This window comes from Coregonus lavaretus, assembly GCF_964263955.1.
Source record: "Coregonus lavaretus genome assembly, contig: HAP1_SCAFFOLD_1840, whole genome shotgun sequence".
In the NCBI taxonomy this organism is placed as follows: Eukaryota; Metazoa; Chordata; class Actinopteri; order Salmoniformes; family Salmonidae; genus Coregonus; species Coregonus lavaretus.
In genome coordinates, this window is record NW_028166772.1 from 53,943 (window position 1) to 78,451 (window position 24,509).

General features: G+C 43.8%; 1 protein-coding gene across 1 annotated transcript in view; it reads right to left on the bottom strand.

Moving 5' to 3' along the window:
- Positions 1 to 15,499, bottom strand: part of LOC311114325 (tumor protein p63-regulated gene 1-like protein) — a 48,529-nt gene extending 33,030 nt beyond the window's left edge. Inside the window, exons 1-4 of the mRNA XM_084189588.1 lie at positions 15,375 to 15,499; positions 13,932 to 14,237; positions 10,947 to 11,035; positions 257 to 433 (exon numbers count right to left, since the gene is read on the bottom strand). Coding sequence (XP_084045714.1) covers positions 257 to 433; positions 10,947 to 11,035; positions 13,932 to 14,219 — 554 coding nt within the window. The 5' untranslated portion in view covers positions 14,220 to 14,237; positions 15,375 to 15,499. The remainder of the gene's footprint in view (positions 1 to 256; positions 434 to 10,946; positions 11,036 to 13,931; positions 14,238 to 15,374) is intronic.
- Between the last annotated feature and the right edge of the window lie 9,010 nt (positions 15,500 to 24,509).

Sequence of the window (24,509 nt, forward strand, 5' to 3'; positions counted from 1 at the left end):
ATACTTCCACCTCAAACCACTGCTATTACTGAATTGGCCCCCTAACAGTATACCTTCTGGCCCTGAATATACAGACATACAGCATAAACAGTTGTTAGCATTGTAGGCCTGTGGAAATATGACCACAGACACAATCAGCTGTTAGAATTGGATGCTTGCAGGACAGAGCATTGCTGCGAATAGTTGGGCAGGGGAAATGACTGTAGATGACTATTGAACAAAGGGAGGAGGAAGATGAGAGGAGAGGGGTACTCACGTGAGGAGAGACCGCTGAGGGAAGCTGAAGTTGCCGTGGGAGATGCGGTCTACAAAGTTGAGAGGGATTCTCTGTATCTGCTCACAGTTGAGCATGACGAAGTCGTACTTACAGACCAGCAGGGAGTTGTCTGTGATCAGCACCACACGCTCTTTCTCGTTGTTCCAATGGTCAACCCTGGGGAATAGAGGTACGGATTTTTTATCAATCATTTGCTTAACAAAGTAAGGGCTCTATTCAATCTGTATGGCAGAAGTTCAGCGTTACAGCGTGATTTAAATGTAAAGGCAATGTTCCCGCGTTAGCGGAGACTGCATTCACGGTAAACGCTGCATGTGTCAGCACAATCGGAAATGACCTTTAAAGGCCCAGTGAAGTCAAAAACGTGATTTCCCACACTATGAGGTTGGAATAATACTGTGAAATTGTGAAAATTATGATAATTCCCTTTTAGTGTAAGAGCAGTTTGAAAAGACCGCCTGCAATGTCAGCCTGTTTTGGTGGGATGGAGTTTTGGCCTGCCTGGTGACATCACCAGGTGATAAATTAGTTAATAGACCAATAAGAAAGAGAGTTCCAAATCTCTCTGCCAATAACAGCTAGTTTTCAGTTTTCCCCTCCCCATTCAGAGCACTTTATAAACGTGTAGACTGATCTGGATTAGGTTGCTTTCATACAACTTTTTGATATGTTTTTATACTTTTTAAAACTATTAAACATTTGATATTTCTTGTTGTACGTCTTCATTCACTTTAAATGGGACTTTTTTCTCAGCATTCTAAAGCGCCCCATTGTGACATCATCACTTCCAACGTTCACTGTAAATGCAACAATGTAACTTTTGACAACTCAGAAAAAAAGTCAAAGCGTATGAAATCTTCCTCTATAATAACTGAATTATCTGGTACCGATCAAACGTTACAGCTGTTTAAGTAGCCGCATCAACAACATTTTCTCTAACTTTTTATAAACAACAGAACTTTTGACCACTATCCGAATGAGTTATACATTAGGTTAGAGGGTATGACATCTTGGTCTACCTCTCTGCTATTCAAATCTGTTCACGGAACAAATATATCCACGACGGATCTAACGATACAGCTGTTTTAGTAACTGCATTAACATATTTTCCCCAACTTTTTCCAAACAACTGCCATTTTGACCACTCCCCCAATAAGTCAGACAAAAACTTTGAGCATATGAAATCTTCCTCTACTTCTATGCTTTTCAAATCTGAAAATATTCGGAATAGCTTCTACCAATCAATAGATAGAGCTGTTGTAGTAACCCATCAACTGCTCTCTTTCTAGATGCAGTAAGTCATGTCAGAAGCTAGCAAATTCATTACTTACCAACAACAGCTGCAAATTCCAATAAAACTACATAACGTTTTGAAGTGCATTTTATTTGCTTTGACTAACAACACTATCATGAATCTAGCAAATATGTTTTGTGGGTCAGAGTGAAGTATTTACTTAGTTTCAAAGCACAAGCTTTAGCCATGGAGGTAGCAGGCCTGCCAAGGACCGTTGCCTAGCAACACAGTCACTCCCCTTTATATTTCACCCAATCACTTCTTTCAGTTTTCACATGCAACAACTGTAGTTTAGACACTAACCACAACCACACAACTACTGACCACAACCACACAACTACTGACCACAACTACTGACCACAAAAACAACACAACTCCTGACCACAAGCACACAACTACAGATTTTCTATGGGGTTGAGATCTGGAGACTGGCTAGGCCACTCCAGGACCTTGAAACGCTTCTTATGAACATTTTACATTTACATTTTAGTCATTTAGCAGACGCTCTTATCCAGAGCGACTTACAGGAGCAATTAGGGTTAAGTGCCTTGCTCAAGGGCACATTTACGTCATTTAGCAGACGCTCTAGTCCAGAGCGACTCACAAATTGATGCATTCACCCTATAGCCAGTGGGATAACCACTTTACAATTATTTATATATACTATCCCCCCATATATATACAGTGGGGGAAAAAAGTATTTAGTCAGCCACCAATTGTGCAAGTTCTCCCACTTAAAAAGATGAGAGAGGCCTGTAATTTTCATCACAAGTACACGTCAACTATGACAGACAAAATGAGAAAATAAATTCCAGAAAATCACATTGTAGGATTTTTAATGAATTTATTAGCAAATTATGGTGGAAAATAAGTATTTGATCAATAACAAAAGTTTCTCAATACTTTGTTATATACCCTTTGTTGGCAATGACACAGGTCAAACATTTTCTGTAAGTCTTCACAAGGTTTTCACACACTGTTGCTGGTATTTTGGCCCATTCCTCCATGCAGATCTCCTCTAGAGCAGTGATGTTTTGGGGCTGTCGCTGGGCAACACGGACTTTCAACTCCCTCCAAAGGTTTTCTATGGGGTTGAGATCTGGAGACTGGCTAGGCCACTCCAGGACCTTGAAATGCTTCTTACGAAGCCACTCCTTCATTGCCCGGGCGGTGTGTTTGGGATCATTGTCATGCTGAAAGACCCAGCCACGTTTCATCTTCAATGCCCTTGCTGATGGAAGGAGGTTTTCACTCAAAATCTCACGATACATGGCCCCATTCATTCTTTCCTTTACACGGATCAGTCGTCCTGGTCCCTTTGCAAAAAAACTGCCCCAAAGCATGATGTTTCCACCCCCATGCTTCACAGTAGGTATGGTGTTCTTTGGATGCAACTCAGCATTCTTTGTCCTCCAAACACGACGAGTTGAGTTTTTACCAAAAAGTTCTATTTTGGTTTCATCTGACCATATGACATTCTCCCAATCCTCTTCTGGATCATCCAAATGCACTCTAGCAAACTTCAGACAGGCCTGGACATGTACTGGCACTGCAGGGGGACACGTCTGGCACTGCAGGATTTGAGTCCCTGGCGGCGTAGTGTGTTACTGATGGTAGGCTTTGTTACTTTGGTCCCAGCTCTCTGCAGGTCATTCACTAGGTCCCCCCGTGTGGTTCTGGGATTTTTGCTCACCGTTCTTGTGATCATTTTGACCCCACGGGGTGAGATCTTGCGTGGAGCCCCAGATCGAGGGAGATTATCAGTGGTCTTGTATGTCTTCCATTTCCTAATAATTGCTCCCACAGTTGATTTCTTTAAACCAAGCTGCTTACCTATTGCAGATTCAGTCTTCCCAGCCTGGTGCAGGTCTACAATTTTGTTTCTGGTGTCTTTTGACAGCTCTTTGGTCTTGGCAATAGTGGAGTTTGGAGTGTGACTGTTTGAGGTTGTGGACAGGTGTCTTTTATACTGATAACAAGTTCAAACAGGTGCCATTAATACAGGTAACGAGTGGAGGACAGAGGAGCCTCTTAAATAAGTTGTTACAGGTCTGTGAGAGCCAGAAATCTTGCTTGTTTGTAGGTGACCAAATACTTATTTTCCACCATAATTTGCAAATAAATTCATTAAAAATACTACAATGTGATTTTCTGGATTTTCTTTCCTCAATTTGTCTGTCATAGTTGACGTGTACATATGATGAAAATTACAGGCCTCTCTCATCTTTTTAAGTGGGAGAACTTGCACAATTGGTGGCTGACTAAATACTTTTTTCCCCCACTGTATATATATGGGTGGATAGTATATATATATATATATATATATATATATATATATATATATATATATACACACACACAGTGCATTCCGAAAGTAGTCGGACCCCTTGACTTTTTCCACGTTTTGTTACAGCCTTGATGTCGTGTCTCACACACACACAGTCCCTTGCCCCTGTGCACACACACACACACACTCACAGTCCCTTGCCCCTGTGCACACAAGTAATCAATGGTGGCATGGATTCTCTCTCTCTCTCGCTCACTCTCAGCTCGGTGAGCCGGTAGGACGTGGCCTAAGCGTCCGCCTCCTCCGACACTCAGATTTCTGCTAGAAGCCTTCAGGGTCGCTGGGTGGATAGTTCACTAAGCAGCCAAGCCGAGCCGAGCCGAGCCAAGACAACAGCAGAAGAAAGAGCTGAAGTAACTTTGACTGGGTTAATAGAATGACTTTAACCTTGACTGGGCAGAGCAGAGAGCAAGGGGCTGTGTGGTGCGGAGGGGGGACAGAGGGGGGAGGAGGGAGCTGGGTTAAAGCATGATCCCAACAACAGAGTAGCTCCTCAGGCAAGCAACCGTGTGTGTCTCTTTGTGTCCATAATGCCTTCCTACTGCTAGCTGCTCCAGGAAGTGAATGGCTCTGGTCAAGAGTACTACATTGGTTCGTAAACTTTTTTGGCCGACGACCCCATTTTGATATCTGAAAATTCTCGCGACCCCACCCATTATGTAATTAACAGGCCAAATTGTGTAATTAACAGCCAATGGTTTTTTTTTGGGTGGGGGGCTATGGCAGTCAATTGCAAAACATTCTAACAGTATTTCTGTTCGTATTCTCAACTCACCATCACATACTTGTCACGCTCTGGCTCCGGGACTGTGTAGTTTGAGCCAGGGTGTATTCATTTGGTTGTGTTGGGTATAGGGTGTGTTCATTTGGTTGTGTTTTGGTTGTAGTGTCTTGTCTCGTCATGTGACTCCCAATCGGAGGTAACGAGTGTCAGCTGTCGGCTCGTTATCTCTGATTGGGAGCCATATTTAAAACTGTCAGGGTTCACCTTAGGGTTGTGGGTTTTTGTTCCATGTTTCAGTCTGTGTACTGAGGACTTCACTATCCGTCATTGTTTATTGTTTTCTCGTTCGTGCACTTTAACTTTAATAAAGTCATGTTCGCTACAAACGCTGCGCTTTGGTCCACTCCTTCCGTAGACGGCCGTGACAGAAAAACCCACCACAAAAGGACCAAGCAGCGTGTCCAGGAGCAAGGAGACTGGACATGGGAGGAAGCGCCGGGTAAGGAGATCGAGAGGCTGGCGATGGCCCAGGTGGGCAAATCGTGGTCCTGGGAGGACATGCTCGGGGGCAAGGGACCTTGGGGGAGGATCAAGGCCCTGGCGAGAGAGGAGCAACGGCGTCAGCAGGGCCATCGTCGGAAGGACGAGAGGCAACCCCAAAAAGTTTTTGGGGGGGGGCACATGGCTTGGGCGGCTGGGCAGCAGGAGGCTGCCACAGGGAGACGTGGAGAGAAGGCTACCGGATTACGGGAGCCATTGGCGAGTAGAGGGAGGGAAGTAGTGGAGGCACGGCGTGAGAGACTGAGGTGTGTTACCAGTCCGGTCCGGCCCGTTCCTGATCCCCGGTTAAGGCCAGTGGTGTGTGTTCCCAGTATGGACCGGCCTGTTCCTACTCCACGCACCAAGTCCACGGTGTGCGTCGCCAGCCCAGCCCGGCCTGTTCCTGCTCCACGCACAAAGCCTACGGTGTGCGTCGACAGCCCTGTCCGGCCTGTTCCTGCTCCACGTACCAGACCTACGGTGTGCGTCGCCAGCCCAGCCCGGCCTGTTCCTGCTCCACGCACTAAACCTACGGTGTGCGTCGCCAGCCCAGCCCGGCCTGTTCCTGCTCCACGCACTAAACCTACGGTGTGCGTCGCCAGCCCAGCCCGGCCTGTTCCTGCCACCCGCACCAAGTGTACGGTGTGCGTCGCCAGCCCAGCCCGGCCTGTTCCTGCTCCACGCACTAAACCTACGGTGTGCGTCGCGAGCCCAGCCCGGCCTGTTCCTGCTCCACGCACAAGACCTACGGTGTGCGTCGCCAGCCCAGCCCGGCCTGTTCCTGCTCCACGCACTAAACCTACGGTGTGCGTCGTCAGCCCAGCCCGGCCTGTTCCTGCTGCACGCACAGAGCCTACGGGGTGCGTCGCCAGCCCAGCCCGGCCTGTTCCTGCCACCCGCACCAAGCCTACGGTGTGCGTCGCCAGCCCGACCCGGCCTGTTCCTGCCACTCGCACCAAACCTACGGTGCGCGTCGCCAGCCCGGTCCGGCCTGTTCCTGCCACCCGCACCAACTCTACGGTGCGCGTCGCCAGCCCGACCCGGCCTGTTCCTGCCACTCGCACCAAACCTACGGTGCGCGTCGCCAGCCCGGTCCGGCCTGTTCCTGTTCCACGCACAGAACCTACGGTGTGCGTCGCCAGCCCGAACCGGCCTGTTCCTGCCACTCGCACCAAGCCAAGGGTGCGAGTCGTCAGCCTGGTTCAGCTCGTCCCTGCTACTCGCACCAAGCCAAGGGTGTGAGCCGTCAGCCTGATCCAGCCCACTCCTGCTACTCGCACCAAGCCAGGGATGCGAGTCGTCAGCCTGGGGAGGCCCGTTCCGGCTCCACGCATCAAGCCTAGGGTGCGTTTCGTCGGCCCTGTCCGGCCCGTTCCTGCTCCCCGCACCAAGTCTGTGGTGCGTTTCGTCAGCCCTGTCCGGCCCGGTCCCGCTCTCCGCACCAAGTCAAGGGTGCGCTTCGTCAGCCCGGTCCGGCCCATTCCTGCTCCCCGCGCCAAGGCAGTGGTGCGCGTCGTCAGCCTGGTAAGGCCCGTTCGTCCTCCACGCACCAAGCCAGGGGCGCGTGTCGTCAGTCCGGCTCCGGCCAGCGGGGCTAGACAGGACCAGGGGTACTTTGGGGGGTTGGAGAGGAGGTGGGGATCAAGGCCGGAGCCAGAGCCACCGCCGAGGAGGTATGCCCGCCCAGCCCTCCCTTGTTTAGCCCGTATTGAGGCGCGGTCGCAGTCCGCGCCTTTAGGGGGGGGTACTGTCACGCTCTGGCTCCGGGACTGTGTAGTTTGAGCCAGGGTGTATTCATTTGGTTGTGTTGGGTATAGGGTGTGTTCATTTGGTTGTGTTTTGGTTTTGGTTGTAGTGTCTTGTCTCGTCATGTGACTCCCAATCGGAGGTAACGAGTGTCAGCTGTCGGCTCGTTATCTCTGATTGGGAGCCATATTTAAACTGTCAGGGTTCACCTTAGGGTTGTGGGTTTTTGTTCCATGTTTCAGTCTGTGTACTGAGGACTTCACTATCCGTCATTGTTTATTGTTTTCTCGTTCGTGCACTTTAACTTTAATAAAGTCATGTTCGCTACAAACGCTGCGCTTTGGTCCACTCCTTCCGTAGACGGCCGTGACAATACTTTTAATTTGGGGCTTTGACAGTCAACTGCAAATTAGTCTGACATAATGGATCTTATCTCGCCACCACTAATGAGATGGGTGTGGCTTGATGCATGACCATCACCACCTTCCGGAGACATTTGAAACCCCACCTCTTTAAGGAATACCTGGGATAGGATAAAGTAATCATTCTACCCCCCACCCCCCCCTAAAAAAATAAAATAAAAATAATAATAATAATAATTGTGAAGTGGTTATCCCACTGGCTATAGGGTGAATGCACCAATTTGTAAGTCGCTCTGGATAAGAGCGTCTGCTAAATGACGTAAATGTAAATGTAATGACGCGTCGGAGCTTCTCAAAGTCAGGGGGCGTGGTCAACAGGGCGCACCTCATCTCATCTCTGTCACGTCCAACCTGGATCAATATTTGGTTTTAATGCAGACGAGAGCACTGAATCCAGCTTCACACAGATATGAGCTGGCGAAGGGTATCATGAGTTTTATGGTGCTTTCAAGACAACTGTGAACACTGAAAAATACGAGGTCAAATCATGACGTCAGTGATCTTCAGGTCGGAAAGTCGGAGCTCTAGAAAGAGGCCCGAGTTCCCGAGTTGGAATTCCGAGTTGGATGACCGTTCAAAAATATTTTTCCCAGTCGGAGCTCGTTTCTATCCGAGTTCCCAGTTGTCTTGAACGCGGCATTAATGCTCAGAGGGAGACAGCAGGGTATTCCCTTTCAGTCGGGAACCAAAACTCCTCCGTAGTGATCCGTGAATGCGTTGTCTGCAGCATTTGGTCACATGACAGCTCGATCAGCTGTTCGATTTCACTTACCGGCATGTCAACTGAGCCAGGACCACGGTCAAACGGATTGGGAAGTAGGTCCCAAAGTGCTCTTCCAAGCATCTGGAGGTGAGCAGTCGTCACTCGTGTGGGACACTTACTGATGCTGTTTCCTGTTCTTTTCTTTTCATTACACAGAAAGTCAACCAATTCTGTTTTTTTTACATCCATTGTGAGTGACAACAGTTCCAATCTCAACACTCTCTCGATAACCAGCAAGCCTCGGTGTGAAATAGAACATTGTCATGCTCTGATCCCACATCTCCATTTAGTTTTGCGAGCAGGCGTGCGAGCAGTGGATGTGGTTTGATGTAGTTTACAATCGAAGTTACCTGCTGCATATCTCCGAGTTCTGTTGCTCTCGGTGTATCCATTATAGCTCAGTGGGTGTATCATACAATGCGTCCATATGGCAGCGGGAAACACAATCATAACTAGAGTGCAGAAGCCTGCCCGCCGTCCCGTGATAGATGGAGCCCAATTTGTACAAAGGCCCACCACTCGATCCCATATGGAATCTGTTTTTCAATCAATGTAGCCACGTAGCACACTGAACATCCCCTATGCCGTTTCATGCTCGGGAATCGTGAGACAGAACAATATGTCCTCGTGAATAGCATCCCCCGACATGTAGCGAATAAAAGTCAATGCATGGGCATCTCTGCCCTCACAGCTAACGTCCATCTGGAGAGCATAAGGTGGGGAGTTTGAGTCGTTCAGTCAGTTTCCTCTTGATCGCTAGCTATAGCATCAATTATTTGTTTAACAGTGTTATCTGACAAAGGTCTTGATGGGAGTTTCTGTGCCTCTGCCTCCCCACACATTGTTTTCACCATATCAGTTGCGTCCGGTAATATCAAAGTCTCTGCAATAGTGTGTGGTTTCATAGCGTAGCGTAGCCTAGCCATTCACTGTGGGAATGATTCAAGCGCAACGGTCAAGTGCGGCCTTTTCCCCATGATCTAAGGGCACTCCCTGGTTGAATTTTATCTTTCAGATTTGAATTATTTTCATTTAGATTTTTAAGGTTAACCACATTACAATGATTTTTAGATACAAAAGACGGTATTGTAATATATATATTTTTTTCTATATATTTTTTCTTCTTCAGGATTTAGGAAATTCTCCCGCAAGCCCATTTTCATATTCGACCCCTAGTTTGGGAACAGGTTGAATAGGGAATAGGGTGCCATTTGAGATGCAGCTACTGTTTAGTCAGCTGTTGGTCTCTCTCTCTCTCTCTCAAAGCAACCTCTCTTCCTACAGGGAACTAACTAATTACAGAACACCAGATACTAGAATCAATACATGATCAATACACACCATGCTGAGTAGTGATGGGGGGGGGGGGAATCGATACCGTTATATTTCGCAATATTATTTGGGATGATATTATATGGATACTTTGACTCCAAGTATCATTTGTAAAAAATAAAACAATAAAATGCTAGATAGCGTCAGCCATAGCTTGTTCTCCATCTTCTTTTTAAATAGTGATCCAACCTGTTTTCAGCATTTTTAGTTCCATGACTGATCAAAGCTAATTTTATCATGCTATCTCTCGTCTCTCTGCAGCAGACATACGGTATAGTGAGCAATATGTCTGGAACATCAAATTGCAATACAATCACAGTATCAAATCACAATACATATTAGAATCGTGAGAATCACACAATCCATATCATATCGGCACCTAAGTATGGCGCTATCGTATCGTGAGGTCCCTGGCAGTTCCCTAATGCTGAGCGTGACCAGGTTTGCAGTTACTCTGTTCCAGAGAAAAGCGATTGTCCATCATGTCCATACTGTGATCAGTGGTTTGCTTCAGTTGCACCTATGATGGGAACACAGCAGGCAAACCCCAGTTGTTTGTAACCTGATAATAAATAACGTCAATCTCAACCAGAAAACCAGTTTACAACCAGCTCGCTCTGCATAGAACGACCATGGAAACAAGGAGATATAAGAGACATAGTGATAATCTATAATCTCTTTCTTTGTGATAAACTAACTCAGCCATGAGCCAGACACTGTGGTCTTGTATGTCTTCCATTTCCTAATAATTGCTCCCACAGTTGATTTCTTCAAACCAAGCTGCTTACCTATTGCAGATTCAGTCTTCCCAGCCTGGTGCAGGTCTACAATTTTGTTTCTGGTGTCCTTTGACAGCTCTTTGGTCATGGCCATAGTGGAGTTTGGAGTGTGACTGTTTGAGGTTGTGGACAGGTGTCTTTTATACTGATAACAAGTTCAAACAGGTGCCATTAATACAGGTAACGAGTGGAGGACAGAGGAGCCTCTTAAAGAAGAAATTACAGATCTGTGAGAGCCAGAAATCTTGCTTGTTTGTAGGTGACCAAATACTTATTTTCCACCATAATTTGCAAATAAATTCATTAAAAATACTACAATGTGATTTTCTGGATTTTTTTTCCTCAATTTGTCTGTCATAGTTGACGTGTACCTATGATGAAAATTACAGGCCTCTCTCATCTTTTTAAGTGGGAGAACTTGCACAATTGGTGGCTGACTAAATACTTTTTTTCCCCACTGTATTATATCTATTATATCTATTATATCTATCTACCTAAAGATTATACACAGAGACCAGAAGATTTTACCTAGGAGTTCATCTGACTCTGGGGAAGTAGATAAAGTGCTTCATTGCCAAGATACCCTGTTATATAAATAGTGCCCCTATTGTGAAAAGGTCAAGTTAACATGTCAACTCTAAATGTAATACATGTGAAAATGCAAATTTGACATGTTTTTGTTGTTGTAAGGGATAGGAGAGATGGGTAATAATGTAACTCACTCAGCCATGAGCCAGACACCGTGGACAGATCCGTCCTCCTGGCTGATCAGAGCCTTGATGTCTTCCAGGGCTTGGTCCAGGGTCCCAGGCTGCACAGGGAAACAATGTGTTAGATTACAATTCAACCTTTAAAAATGGGACAATATCCACACTAAAATATACGTTTTTGCAGTCTTGAGAGCTGAAACTTCACATTATTTAGACCATTAGCGATCATTATCATCTGAGTCACAGTAACCTTGCTTTTATTCTGCTCTGTTGAGAGGGACTCGGGAGGCTGAATTACTGCATACGTCATATAAAAAAATATATGTCATATTTTTAAAATGCAGCATCATAGGGGATGATTTCTGTATTTTGAAAGTGACATATCTTGAAAACTTGATTGCTGACAAGCAAAACATTTTTGGGACTATGTCAACAATGGACTAATGAAACAAATACCAAAATATATAGTTTTTGGGTGGAGTTTTCCTTGAATACTTTTGAGTTTGTTTTGATTGCAATACTAATTTTGTTCTCGACTTCAGAAGTTTTTCTTGATATTAAACAAAAGCGAAAGTTCTTACATGTGAAGGTGCAAATTGGATTTTCACATGTGAATGTTTTTCACATGTAAAAATGCAATTCCACATGTGAAACTGCATATCCGAAGAGGGTGCCATTTGGCTCAGAAGCAGTGCACTATATAGGGATAGGGTGCTATTTGGGACGCATTCAATACTTTGACGTGTCAGCAAATACAGTGCATTCGGAAATAATTTAGACCCCTTCACTTTTTCCACATTTTGTTACGTTACAGCCTTATTATAAAATGGATTAAGTCGTTTTTTCCCCTCATCAAGCTACACACGATACCCCATAATAACAAAGCAAAAACAGGTTTAAAAATGTTTTGGCAAATGTATTAAAAATAAAAACTGAAATATCACATTTACATAAGTATTCAGACCCTTTTCTCAGTACTTTGTTGAAGCACCTTTGGCAGTGATTACAGCCTCGAGTCTTCTTGGGTATGACGCTACAAGCTTGGCACACTTGTATTTGGGGAGTTTCTCCCATTCTTCTCTGCAGATCCTCTCAAGCTCTGTCAGGTTGGATGGGGAGTGTCACTACACAGCTATTTTCAGGTCACTCCAGAGATGTTGGATCGGATTTAAGTCTGGGCTCTGGCTGGGCCACTCAAGGACATTCAGAGACTTGTCCCGAAGCCACTTCTGCCTTGTCTTGGCTGTGTGCTTAGGGTCGTTGTCCTGTTGGAAGGTGAACCTTCGCCCAAGTCTGAGGTCCTGAGCACTCTGGAGCAGATTTTCATCAAGGATTTCTCTGTACTTTGCTCCGTTCATCTTTCCCTCGATCCTGACTAGTCTCCCAGTCCCTGCCGCTGAAAAACATTCCCACAGCATGATACTGCCACCACCATGCTTCACCGTAGGGATGGTGCCAGGTTTCCTCCAGACGTGATGCTTGGCATTCAGGCCAAAGAGTTCAATCTTGGTTTTATCAGACCAGAGAATCTTGTTTCTCATGGTCTGAGAGTCCTTTAGGTGCCTTTTGGCAAACTCCAAGCGGGCTGTCATGTGCCATTTACTGAGGAGTGGCTTCCGTCTGGCCACTCTACCATAAAGGCCTGATTGGTGCTGCAGAGATGGTTGTCTTGTCCTTCTGGAAGGTTCTCCCATCTCCACAGAGGAACTCTGGAGCTCTGTCAGAGTGACCATCGGGTTCTTGGTCACCTTCCTGACCAAGGCCCTTCTCCCCCGATTGCTCAGTTTGGCCGGGCGGCCAGCTCTAGGAAGAGTCTTGGTGTTTCTAAACTTCTGCCATTTAAGAATGATGGAGGCCACTGTGTTCTTGGGGATCTTCAATGCTGCAGAAATGTTTTGGTACCCTTCCCCAGATCTGTGCCTCGACACAATCCTGTCTCGGAGCTCTACGGACAATTCCTTCGACCTCATGGCTTAGTTTTTGCTCTGACGTGCATTGTCAACTGTGGGACCTTATATAGACAGGTGTGTGCCTTTCCAAATCATGTCCAATCAATTGAATTTACCACAGGTGGACACCAATCAAGTTGTAGAAACATCTCAAGGATGATCAATGGAAACAGGATGCACCGGAGCTCAATTTTGAATCTTATAGCAAATGGTCTGAATACTTAGGTATTTCTGATTTTAAGAAATTTGCTAAAATTGATAAAAAACTGTTTTTGCTTTGTCATTATAGGGTATTGTGTGTAGATTGATGAGGAACATTTTTTATTTAATCAATTTTAGAATAAGGCTGTAACGTAACAAAATGTGGAAAAAGTGAAGGGGCCTGAATACTTTCCGAATGCACTGTAAGAGCTCAGATTCATGTGGTTAGTTTAGGAGTGTCTCGCTGGCCTGGCAGCTGATTCATTATTACTATATTTACTGTAGGCGTGGACAGACACAGCCGGTTGAGGGGGACGTTAATCTGGAGTCTTAATCTGATCAAATTGCCCTGAGAGTAAATAAACGCGGCATTGTGGATCACTACAATAATTCAAATGTAATTAATACGTGCAGTAGAACTATCGAAATGTTCCATATAATGGGATTAGTTGATTTCACTATACATTAGTAGGTCTACTCTATGTATACAGTAAACCTTTACAGTAGCTCTACTCTATGTATACAGTAAACCTTTACAGTAGCTCTACTCTATGTGTACAGTAAACCTTTACAGTAGCTCTACTCTATGTATACAGTAAACCTTTACAGTACCTCTACTCTATGTATACAGTAAACCTTTACAGTAGGCCTACTCTATGTATAAAGTAAACCTTTACAGTAGGTCTACTCTATGTATACAGTAAACCTTTACAGTAGGTCTACTCTATGTATACAGTAAACCTTTACAGTAGGTCTACTCTATGTATAAAGTAAACCTTTACAGTAGTTCTACTCTATGTATACAGTAAACCTTTACAGCTGAGCATAAAAAGTAGGCTACTATTACCCTCAAAACAAAGAACCTCTTGAGTTTGAACTGATTTAGTGCAGAAGTCCAACGGTTCCCAATGGCCCCGGCTCCGGCTCCGGCTCCATCTCCAACACCAGCCCCAGTATCAGGTGTGGGGGCAGCAGGCCCTCTCTCCTCTGTCTCTATCTCGGGATGAGCACCACTCTCCGGTGCCTGAGGGGGGGTCTGGGTCGGGTCCAGGTGAGAGGAGGACTGGGTCTCTGGTCCTAGTTCTGGGTGCTTCAGCTCCACAGCCTTGGAAGTGACTGTTTTACCCTCAGACATGGTGTCCTACGATGAGATCTGATAGGAATATCCAGGTGAACAAAAAATTAGAGCAGTCGTTGATAATATCAATACAAAATCTATCCGGTTTATTACAAGTTGCAACTGGGAGACACCTCCAGAACAGAAGCAGAGAAAACGTCTAACTGGCCTCTTGGAGACAGGCCCTTTCTATTCCAAATCAGACATATTCAAATGTTATGTAAATACCAGCCCGAGAGGCTTGTAGGAAGTCAAAACTAAACGCAGCGACGTTGTCAGCTGCTACAGAATCACACAGTGTACAACATTAATACAACAATCATCTATCAGTGTCCCCTGTCCTTGTACCTCCAGTCTGGCTTCAATCTCTATTGACAGAATCTTGCACAAACAGAAGCCTGTAAAATCATGTGTATTACAGAACGAGAAAAACATATCAATATGCCAAGTAATGTGTTAATCAGTCTTTACTGTATATTAACTTTATCAATATTAAATATTGCCATTACATGTGCTATTTAAATAATAATAATAATAATATGCCATTTAGCAGACGCTTTTATCCAAAGCGACTTACAGTCATTCGTGCATACATTTTTTTTTGTGTATGGGTGGTCCCGGGGATCGAACCCACTACCTTGGCGTTACAAGCGCCATGCTCTACCAGCTGAGCTACAGAGGACCACCATTTTACAGACTAACCCACCAGCGACACCCATGAGATTTAAGATGTCCCAAATGGCACCCTATTTTCCTTTGTTTGACCAGGGCTCATAGAGTTCGCGTCAACAGTAGTGCACTGCACTGTAGGGAATAGGGTGCCACTTGGGACAAACGCTTGCACAAACGTAAGCTGCATTGGTTCCCATGTTCTGTTGGCAATTCATGTTTGATAGTTTATGTCACTGATTAGGCAATGTCTACCTGGATTCAATCCCCCCCTAAAGTGTGCATCCGTCAATTAAATAGGCTATAATTAGGCCAAGTAGGTTTCATTATGCTTCGGTCTTGAATCAAAGGTATTAGACTTTAGGGCTGAGAGTATTTTATAGAACAGAGCCATTCGGCTACATTACGGAAATTTTGTTATGCTGTTTCTTTATTGAAACAATATCGGAATAAAACTAATTATTTCAAAGAAATTCGGATAGTATACTAGTATATGCTACTTACCAGTTGGTATTTGTGAACTCTGGGACGTATTTTTGTCAGAAGAAAACTAGTGGTTTGAGAGTCAGTGAAAGATGCGCAACTGCAGTGCAACAGGTGTTTCCTTGTTCCGTGTTTTAGTTAAATGGGCGGACACGGGGACGTACACGGAAACACAACACACTTGCTGTTCACGGTAGTTTCGGTCCAGGTAGTTCCGTACACTGGGCCGGTAGCGAAGGAAGGCGCACTACTCCCTGGGCCAGAGCTATTTAGCCTGAACGAGCAAAAGGCTTCAGTAAAAAATAACGCTGCCTTCATGTAGCCTAAATAGCTGAACTGCTTGAAAAGGCTGTAGCCTGCAGTCAGCTATGCTATATCTGATACCAATTCAATGTAAAGTTCTGTATTAAAATGTGGCTCAGATATTGTGGTTGCAGGCCTAGCTTATAGCTAGCTATTCACCCCACAACAATAAACATTTAATGGGTATTTAAATATTTAAAGCCACCCACAAATGTGCCTACAGTCTATACAAATTGCCCACAGTGATTTCTATCAAATATAATTTTCTAGGCTGTATTTTACTTTCCAATATTAACACTGTTAGGCCTTGTGTATGACAAATGTATGAAGAATATGTCTTAGGATACTATACATGCTATTCAGGTATGTTAGTGAAATAATAAATAGTTTTGCCTTGGCTTTTCCCCCTTTTCAGACTTATGTTTCCACTGATGTGTTTTTGTGCCTAAATTACCAATATTTAATTTCACCAGGTTTGACCGTGAGAGACAGACATTCATCTTTAAAACAGTTTAGTGACGGGGATGTAGTGATGCATTTAGATTGAATGGGCCTAGCATCAACCACCATTGAAGCATCGTTCATCCATTTGGGCTAATCGTTTCTGACATGGCATGCCGTAAGGCTGTAAGGCCACTCATTCCTTCTCCTGTAATTCTTTGAAGGAGCTATTCATATATTCTGTAAAGGCTTGAAGTTTAAACCCAAATCCAGTTATAATCCCGAGGAACCATCAAAGCCATGTTGACAGGCAGCAGGCAGCGTTCTATAAAAGGCTTTGTGCTCAGTGGGGCATGTTATTTAGCCACGCATACGCATGGTAGGTCTGTATTCTATTTACAGACAGAATAAAGTCTGAATTCAGTGTTAATCTATTCTCTATTCTCAGACAGCATCAAGTCTTCAGCGTTGTTAACTATAGCAGAATGCCCTGGAGCTGAAAGACCAGGGATCGATGGGTTATGGCAAGATTCATGTCATTACTGCTCATTAATCTGATCACTGCTTTGTTATTAATATGTTAATAAGTTTCTTGTTTTAAATTTCTAAATGCTAAATAAACATTTAATTAGATAACCAGAACCGTTACTGATGGGTTCCCGGACCCAGTGCTTTAGGACATCTGGAAATCATGTTGTATTTGCTTTTTATATACACTACCGGTCAAAAGTTTTAGAACACCTACTCATTCAAGGGTCTTTCTTTATTTGTACTGTTTTCTACATTGTAGAATAATAGTGAAGACATCAAAACTATGAAATAACACATATGGAATCATGTAGTAACCAAAAAAGTGTTAAACAAATCGGAAGATATTTTATATTTGAGATTCTTCAAATAGCCACCCTTTGCACACTCTTGGCATTTGAATATTAACAAAAAAAAAAAATCTAAATACGTTTTGTGGCAGAAATGCCTTGTGGACCATGTGAACTTTCATGCGCCTTAATAACAAACTTGTATGCCATCTGTAAATACAAATACAATTGTTAAATTACGAGCCTAGTTGGTTTAGCCACGGAAAAAGACAGCAACCTTCCCGCTAGCCATGATTGGCTGAGATAATGAATGGGCTGGACATGCAGCGCGCTTCTGTCTATAATATGAGCTGGTCAGTATGTGTAGGCAATCCTTTCTAACACAGCTTTTTTGAAAGATACTACGTAGTAGAACTGCATAAGTGTTGCTCTCCACTTTCTGGAGGACCGATTTTTGAAATCAGTGGAATTAGAGTATGATAGCTAAGGAGATGGAGAAAATTCTGGCGTTTGATTGCAAATGTGCAGACGGAGTCGAAAAGAGAACACACAGAAGGCTGTTGTATAAAACACCTGTCTCTGGATTACATTTTCAAACTAAGGGCAACCATGGCATCTTGTAAGGGTTGGTGTGAGGTGTGACCCAGGTGCGGTGCAGGATAGACAGTAGGCAGTAGGCAGAGATGGTGAAACAAGGATGTTTACTGGTGGTCCCTAAAGCCAGGATACAAAACAACAGACTTTTAACGAAAACAAATGAGGAGCCCATAGGTCTCCTAAAAAAACAGGCTGACAGCAAACAATATGAAATATAACTCTGACTGGAAAAACACAATGACACAGGGAAAACACTTCTAGAGCACCTGTAACTCCGTCACGTGATCCGACACTGATACGTACCGCTTGACATAAAGGAACTAGCAGAGAAAACAGGGAAGTGAGGGCATAAATACACAAGTGAATCAGATAGACACAGGTGACACCAATAGGCAGATAATTAGTCCCGACTGTGAGTGAGGGGGTGCCTGTGGGTTGTCGGAGGATGACACCTAGTGGGTCAATCCAGAACTGCGACCCCACTCCTGTAACAATCTACATGTATTAGCAATGTGACTGAGACTAGACAGCCTTATGGACCAAACAGGGTGGAATATATCCATACGTTCTCCATCAATAACCTAGTAACTACGTGGTAAGCACTTCTTCTACAACCTGACAACCCCCTATACACTCTGGAAGGTAGACCTGTTGAATCAACCCCCTATACACTCTGGAAGGTAGACCTGTTGAATCAACCCCCTATACACTCTGGAAGGTAGACCTGTTGAATCAACCCCCTATACACTCTGGAAGGTAGACCTGTTGAATCAACCCCCTATACACTCTGGAAGGTAGACCTGTTGAATCAACCCCCTATACACCCTGGAAGGTAGACCTGTTGAATCAACCCCCTATACACTCTGGAAGGTAAACCTGTTGAATCAACCCCATATAAACTCTGGAAGGTAGACCTGTTGAATCAACCCTCTATACACTCTGGAAGGTAGACCTGTTGAATCAACCCCCTATACACTCTGGTGCATCGGTGACAGAGAGGGAGAAGCGTCCATCCATGTCTACGGGTAAGATAGTCTAGCTAGCTACATTTTCAGATATTACACGTTTCTAATTTTGTCAGAAAGTCGTTTTCATTTCAAGTTAAAGTGTACTGTTAGCTACGTTACGTGTATGATCTGTGTAGTAATATTATTTGTATCTCAGAGCCATTTGCATTGCTAGTTATAGCCTAATGTCAGCTAGCTAGCTAACATTGAACCTGGTTGGTTAGCTACCTGCAGTTTCATGCAGGGTAGTAATGTTATGAGTTGGGATTATGGTTCATTGTTTAGCTAGCTAGCTTCATGTCTAAATAAAAGACTCCACTATGCAAGTAAGTATCTCAATAGAATGTTTATGATGTCACTGCGACAACTGTTGATAGACGTAGCTGGTAAATTCCCTCTGGCTATCTACTCCGATTTCAGAGCACTCTCGTCTGAGTGTGCCAGAACACAGAATAACTGATTAATTTTAAAACGCTCAACACCCGTTGAATATGGCCGGTGTCAGTAAACGTTGGCAAAAAAGCATAATTAAATTGTTGCTAGCAGCACAGTTAGTCACCAACGCTCTGGATAACATGGAAACAGCCTAACCAGCTCTGCTAGGGCGAGTAAAATGGTCAGAGTGAGCTGTTCTCTCATTTGTGTCTGGAAGTAGCTAGCAAGCTAGCCAACGTTAGCCAGTTAGCTTGGGTGCTTGACTGCTGTTGTTAGGTCAGAACGCTCGGATCAACCCTACTTTTTTTGCGCTCTGAACGCTCCGAGAGCGAAACGCTCTGAATTTACGAACGGACAATCTGACAAACGCTCTGAGTTTACGAACGCCCAGAGCGCACTCTGGCACTCCAGATTAAATTTACGAACACACCCGTAGTATAAAACAGCCTTTAGTCTTGATATCTTTGGTTGTTTAGCACATGGCCTCACATGTGAATCCTTAAAGAGATGGGTGGGGCTAAAGCTTTTAAGAGGGTGTGAACAATGCTGAATGGGTGTAGACAAAGAAGAGCTCTCCAGTAGGTGTCCCAAAACATTCAAGGGCCATTTTCTCAAAAGTGAGGTTACAAATTTATCAACTTTGTTACTTTCCCATTGTTCCTCAACTGTAGTGTATGATATACCATTTTCTAGCTCTGAGTCTCTACTTTTATCCAATGTAAAAAACACAATTTCAAATGTTGCTACATAAGACCGAATCGAGCCGGTCGGTCACATATCTACTCGCATTGGATGGGTTGATTGGGATTCAAACCTTCTCTCAAACAGCCTAATACATACTCTTAAAGTAGGTTTAATCCCATTAATGTACTTGGTGATATAAACATTGATTAATGAATAATATAACTCATATAATAAATGTCTCATGAACTTAGTCTAATTGTCATACCCCATCAGAACCCCAAATATAGGCTTGTTCTACCCAATTGTTTGTACAAAATGTAATTTTAAACAAACACTGTTTAGCCTCTGAATATGGTTCAAGTTGTCATTTTGTATCCATAGCTCTATCGATGAATTTGAGAGTCGTTACGTTTCTCGACCCCCTTTCCTGTCTTTTTGGCTTCAGACAAAAGCTCATATTTCACTTAAAACATATATTATTTTATTCATTTCCAAGGGTTTTTCCCCGAAAGGTCTAACAATAAGGTCTGATAACAGAACATTATTACTGTGCATTAGAACTATTTGGAATCGCAAAAAACAACATGACTGGTTGGTTTTCAAAATGGTACAGCTCTTTAACAGTTTAAGCTAGAGACACTAGATCAACTGTCTTACAATTATATAACTAGTTTGTGAACTATATAATGATTTACAGTGCCTTCAGAAAGTATTCACACCCCTTTTCCACATTTTGTGGTGTTACAGCCTGAATATAAAAAATGTTACATTGAGAATTTGTGTCACTGATCTACACACAATACCTCATAATGTTAAAGTGGAGTTTTGTCTGTAGAAATCTTTTGAAATTAATACAACATGTAAAGCTGAACTGTCTTGAGCCAATAAGTATTCAACCCCTTTATTATGGCAAGCCTAAATAAGTTCAGGAGTAGAAATGTGCTTAACAAATCGCATAATACGTTGCGTGGACTCATTCTGTGTTCAATAATAGTGGTTAACATGATTTTTTTGAATGACTACCCCATCTCTGTACCCCACACATACAATTATCTGTAAGGTAGTGAATTTCAAGCACAGATTCAACCACAAAGACCAGGGAAGTTTTTCTATGCCTCGCAAAGAAGGGCACTGATTGGTAGATGGGTAAGGAGGAAGGAAGCTGCTCAGGGATTTCACCATAAGGTAAATTGTGATTTTAAAACAGTTACAGAGTTTAATTGTTGTGATATGAGAAAACTGAGGATGGATCAACAACGTTGTAGTTACTCCACAATACTAACCTAAATGACAGAGTGAAAAGAAGGAAACCTGTACAGAATACAACTATTCCAAAACATCTTGTTTGCAACAAGGCACTAAAGTAATATAAATTACCTTTATGTCCTGAATACAAAGCATTATGTTTGGGGCAAATCCAACACAACACATCACTGAGTACCACTCATCATTTCAAGCATGGTGATGACTGCATCATGTCATGGGTATGTTTGTCATCGGCAAAGACTAGGGAGTTGTTTAGGATTTTTTTTAAAACGGAATACAGCTATAAGCACAGGCATAATCTTAGAGGAAAACCTGGTTCAGTCTGCTTTCCAACAGAGACGGATTCACCTTTTAGCAGGACAATAACTTAAAACACAAGGCCAAATCTACACTGGAGTTGTTTACCAAGACGACATTGAATGTTCCTGAGTGTCCTAGTTACAGTTTTGACTTAAATCAGCTTGAAAATCTATGGCAAGAGTTGAAAATGGTTGTCCAGCAATGATCAACAATCAACTTGAGAGAGCTTGAAGAATTTTAAAAATAATAATGGTAAATATCCAGGTGTACGAAGCTCTTAGAGACTTACCCCAAAACACTCACAGCTGTAATAGTCACAAAGTCACAAAGTATTGACTCGGGTGTAAATGAATATTTCTGTTTTTCATTCTACATTTTTAATTCAGGCTGTAACAAAATGTGGAATAAGTAAAGGGATGTAAATACAGTGAGGGGAAAAAATTATTTGATCCCCTGCTGATTTTGTACGTTTGCCCACTGACAAATACATATATATTTTTTAATGGTAGGTTTATTTGAACAGTTAGAGACAGAATAACAACAAAAAAATCCAGAAAAACGCATGTCAAAAATGTTATAAATTGATTTGCATTTTAATGAGGGAAATAAGTATTTGACCCCTCTGCAAAACATGACTTAGTACTTGGTGGCAAAACCCTTGTTGGCAATCACAGAGGTCAGATGTTTCTTGTAGTTGGCCACCAGGTTTGCACACATCTCAGGAGGGATTTTGTCCCACTCCTCTTTGCAGATCTTCTCCAAGTCATTAAGGTTTCGAGGCTGACGTTTGGCAACTCGAACCTTCAGCTCCCTCCACAGATTTTCTATGGGATTAAGGTCTGGAGACTGGCTAGGCCACTCCAGGACCTTCATGTGCTTCTTCTTGACCCACTCCTTTGATGCCTTGGCCGTGTGTTTTGGGTCATTGTCATGCTGGAATACCCATCCACAACCCATTTTCAATGCCCTGGCTGAGGGAAGGAGGTTCTCACCCAAGATTTGACGGTACATGGCCCCGTCCATCGTCCCTTTGATGCAGTGAAGTTGTCCTGTCCCCTTAGCAGAAAAACACCCCCAAAGCATAATGTTTCCACCTCCATGTTTGATTTGATTTATTTCACCTTTATTTAACCAGGTAAGCCAGTTGAGAACAAGTTCTCATTTACAACTGTGACCTGGCCAAGATAAAGCAAAGCAGTGCGATAAAAACAACAACACAGAGTTACATATGGGGTAAAAAAACATAAAATCAAAAAATACAACAGAAAATATATATACAGTGTGTGCAAATGTAGCAAGTTATGGAGGTAAGGCAATAAATAGGCTATAGTGCAAAATAATTACAATTAGTATTAACACTGGAATGCTAGATGTGCAAGAGATTATGTGCAAATATAGATACTGGGGTGCAAAAGAACAAAATAAATAACAATATAGGGATGAGGTAGTTGGGTGGGCTAATTTCAGATGGGCTGTGTACAGGTGCAGTGATCGGTAAGGTGCTCTGACAACTGATGCTTAAAGTTAGTGAGGGAGATAAGAGTCTCCAGTTTCAGAGATTTTTGCAATTCGTTCCAGTCATTGGCAGCAGAGAACTGGAAGGAATGGCGGCCAAAGGAAGTGTTGTCTTTGGGGATGACCAGTGAGATATACCTGCTGGAGCGCAGACTACGGGTGGGTGCTGCTATGGTGACCAATGAGCTAAGATAAGGCGGGGATTTGCCTAGCAGTGATTTATAGATGGCCTGGAGCCAGTGGGTTTGACGACGAACATGTAGTGAGGACCAGCCAACAAGAGCGTACAGGTCACAGTGGTGGATAGTATATGGGGCTTTGGTGACAAAACGGATGGCACTGTGATAGACTAGATCCAATTTGCTGAGTAGAGTGTTGGAGGCTATTTTGTAAATGACATCGCCGAAGTCAAGGATCGGTAGGATAGTCAGTTTTACGAGGGCATGTTTGGCAGCATGAGTGAAGGAGGCTTTGTTGCGAAATAGGAAGCTGATTCTAGATTTAACTTTGGATTGGAGATTCTTAATGTGAGTCTGGAAGGAGAGTTTACAGTCTAACCAGACACCTAGGTATTTGTAGTTGTCCACATACTCTAGGTCAGACCCGTCGAGAGTAGTGATTCTAGTCGGGTGGGCGGGTGCCAGCAGCGTTCGATTGAAGAGCATGCATTTAGTTTTACTAGTGTTTAAGAGCAGTTGGAGGCTACTGAAGGAGTGTTGTATGGCATTGAAGCTCGTTTGGAGGTTTGTTAACACAGTGTCCAATGAAGGGCCAGATGTATACAAAATGGTGTCGTCTGCGTAGAGGTGGACCTGAGAGTCACCAGCAGCAAGAGCGACATCATTGATATACACGGAGAAAAGAGTCGGCCCAAGAATTGAACCCTGTGGCACCCCCATAGAGACTGCCATAGGTCCAGACAACAGGCCCTCCGATTTGACACATTGAACTCTATCTGAGAAGTAGTTGGTGAACCAGGCGAGGCAGTCATTTGAGAAACCAAGGCTATTTAGTCTGCCAATAAGAATGCGGTGGTTGACAGAGTCGAAAGCCTTGGCCAGGTCGATGAAGACGGCTGCACAGTACTGTCTATTATCGATCGCGGTTATAATATCGTTTAGGACCTTGAGCGTGGCTGAAGTGCACCCATGACCAGCTCGGAAACCGGATTGCATAGCGGAGAAGGTACGGTGGGATTCGAAATGGTCGGTGATCTGTTTGTTAACTTGGCTTTCAAATACTTTCGAAAGGCAGGGCAGGATGGATATAGGTCTGTAACAGTTTGGATCTAGAGTGTCACCCCCTTTGAAGAGGGGGATGACCGCGGCAGCTTTCCAATCTCTGGGGATCTCAGACGTTACGAAAGAGAGGTTGAACAGGCTAGTAATAGGGGTTGCGACAATTTCGGCGGCTAGTATTAGAAAGAAAGGGTCCAGATTGTCTAGCCCAGCTGATTTGTAGGGGTCCAGATTTTGCAGCTCTTTCAGAACATCAGCTGTCTGAATTTGTGTGAAGGAGAAGCGGGGGGGGGGGGCATGGGCAAGTTGCAGCGGAGGGTGCAGAGTTGGTGGCCGGGGTAGTGGTAGCCAGGTGGAAAGCATGGCCAGCCGTAGCAAAATGCTTGTTGAAATTCTCGATTATTGTAGATTTATCGGTGGTGATAGTGTTTCCTAGCCTCAGTGCAGTGGGCAGCTGGGAGGAAGTGCTCTTATTCTCCATGGACTTTACAGTATCCCAAAACTTTTTGGAGTTAGTGCTACAGGATGCAAATTTCTGTTTGAAAAAGTTAG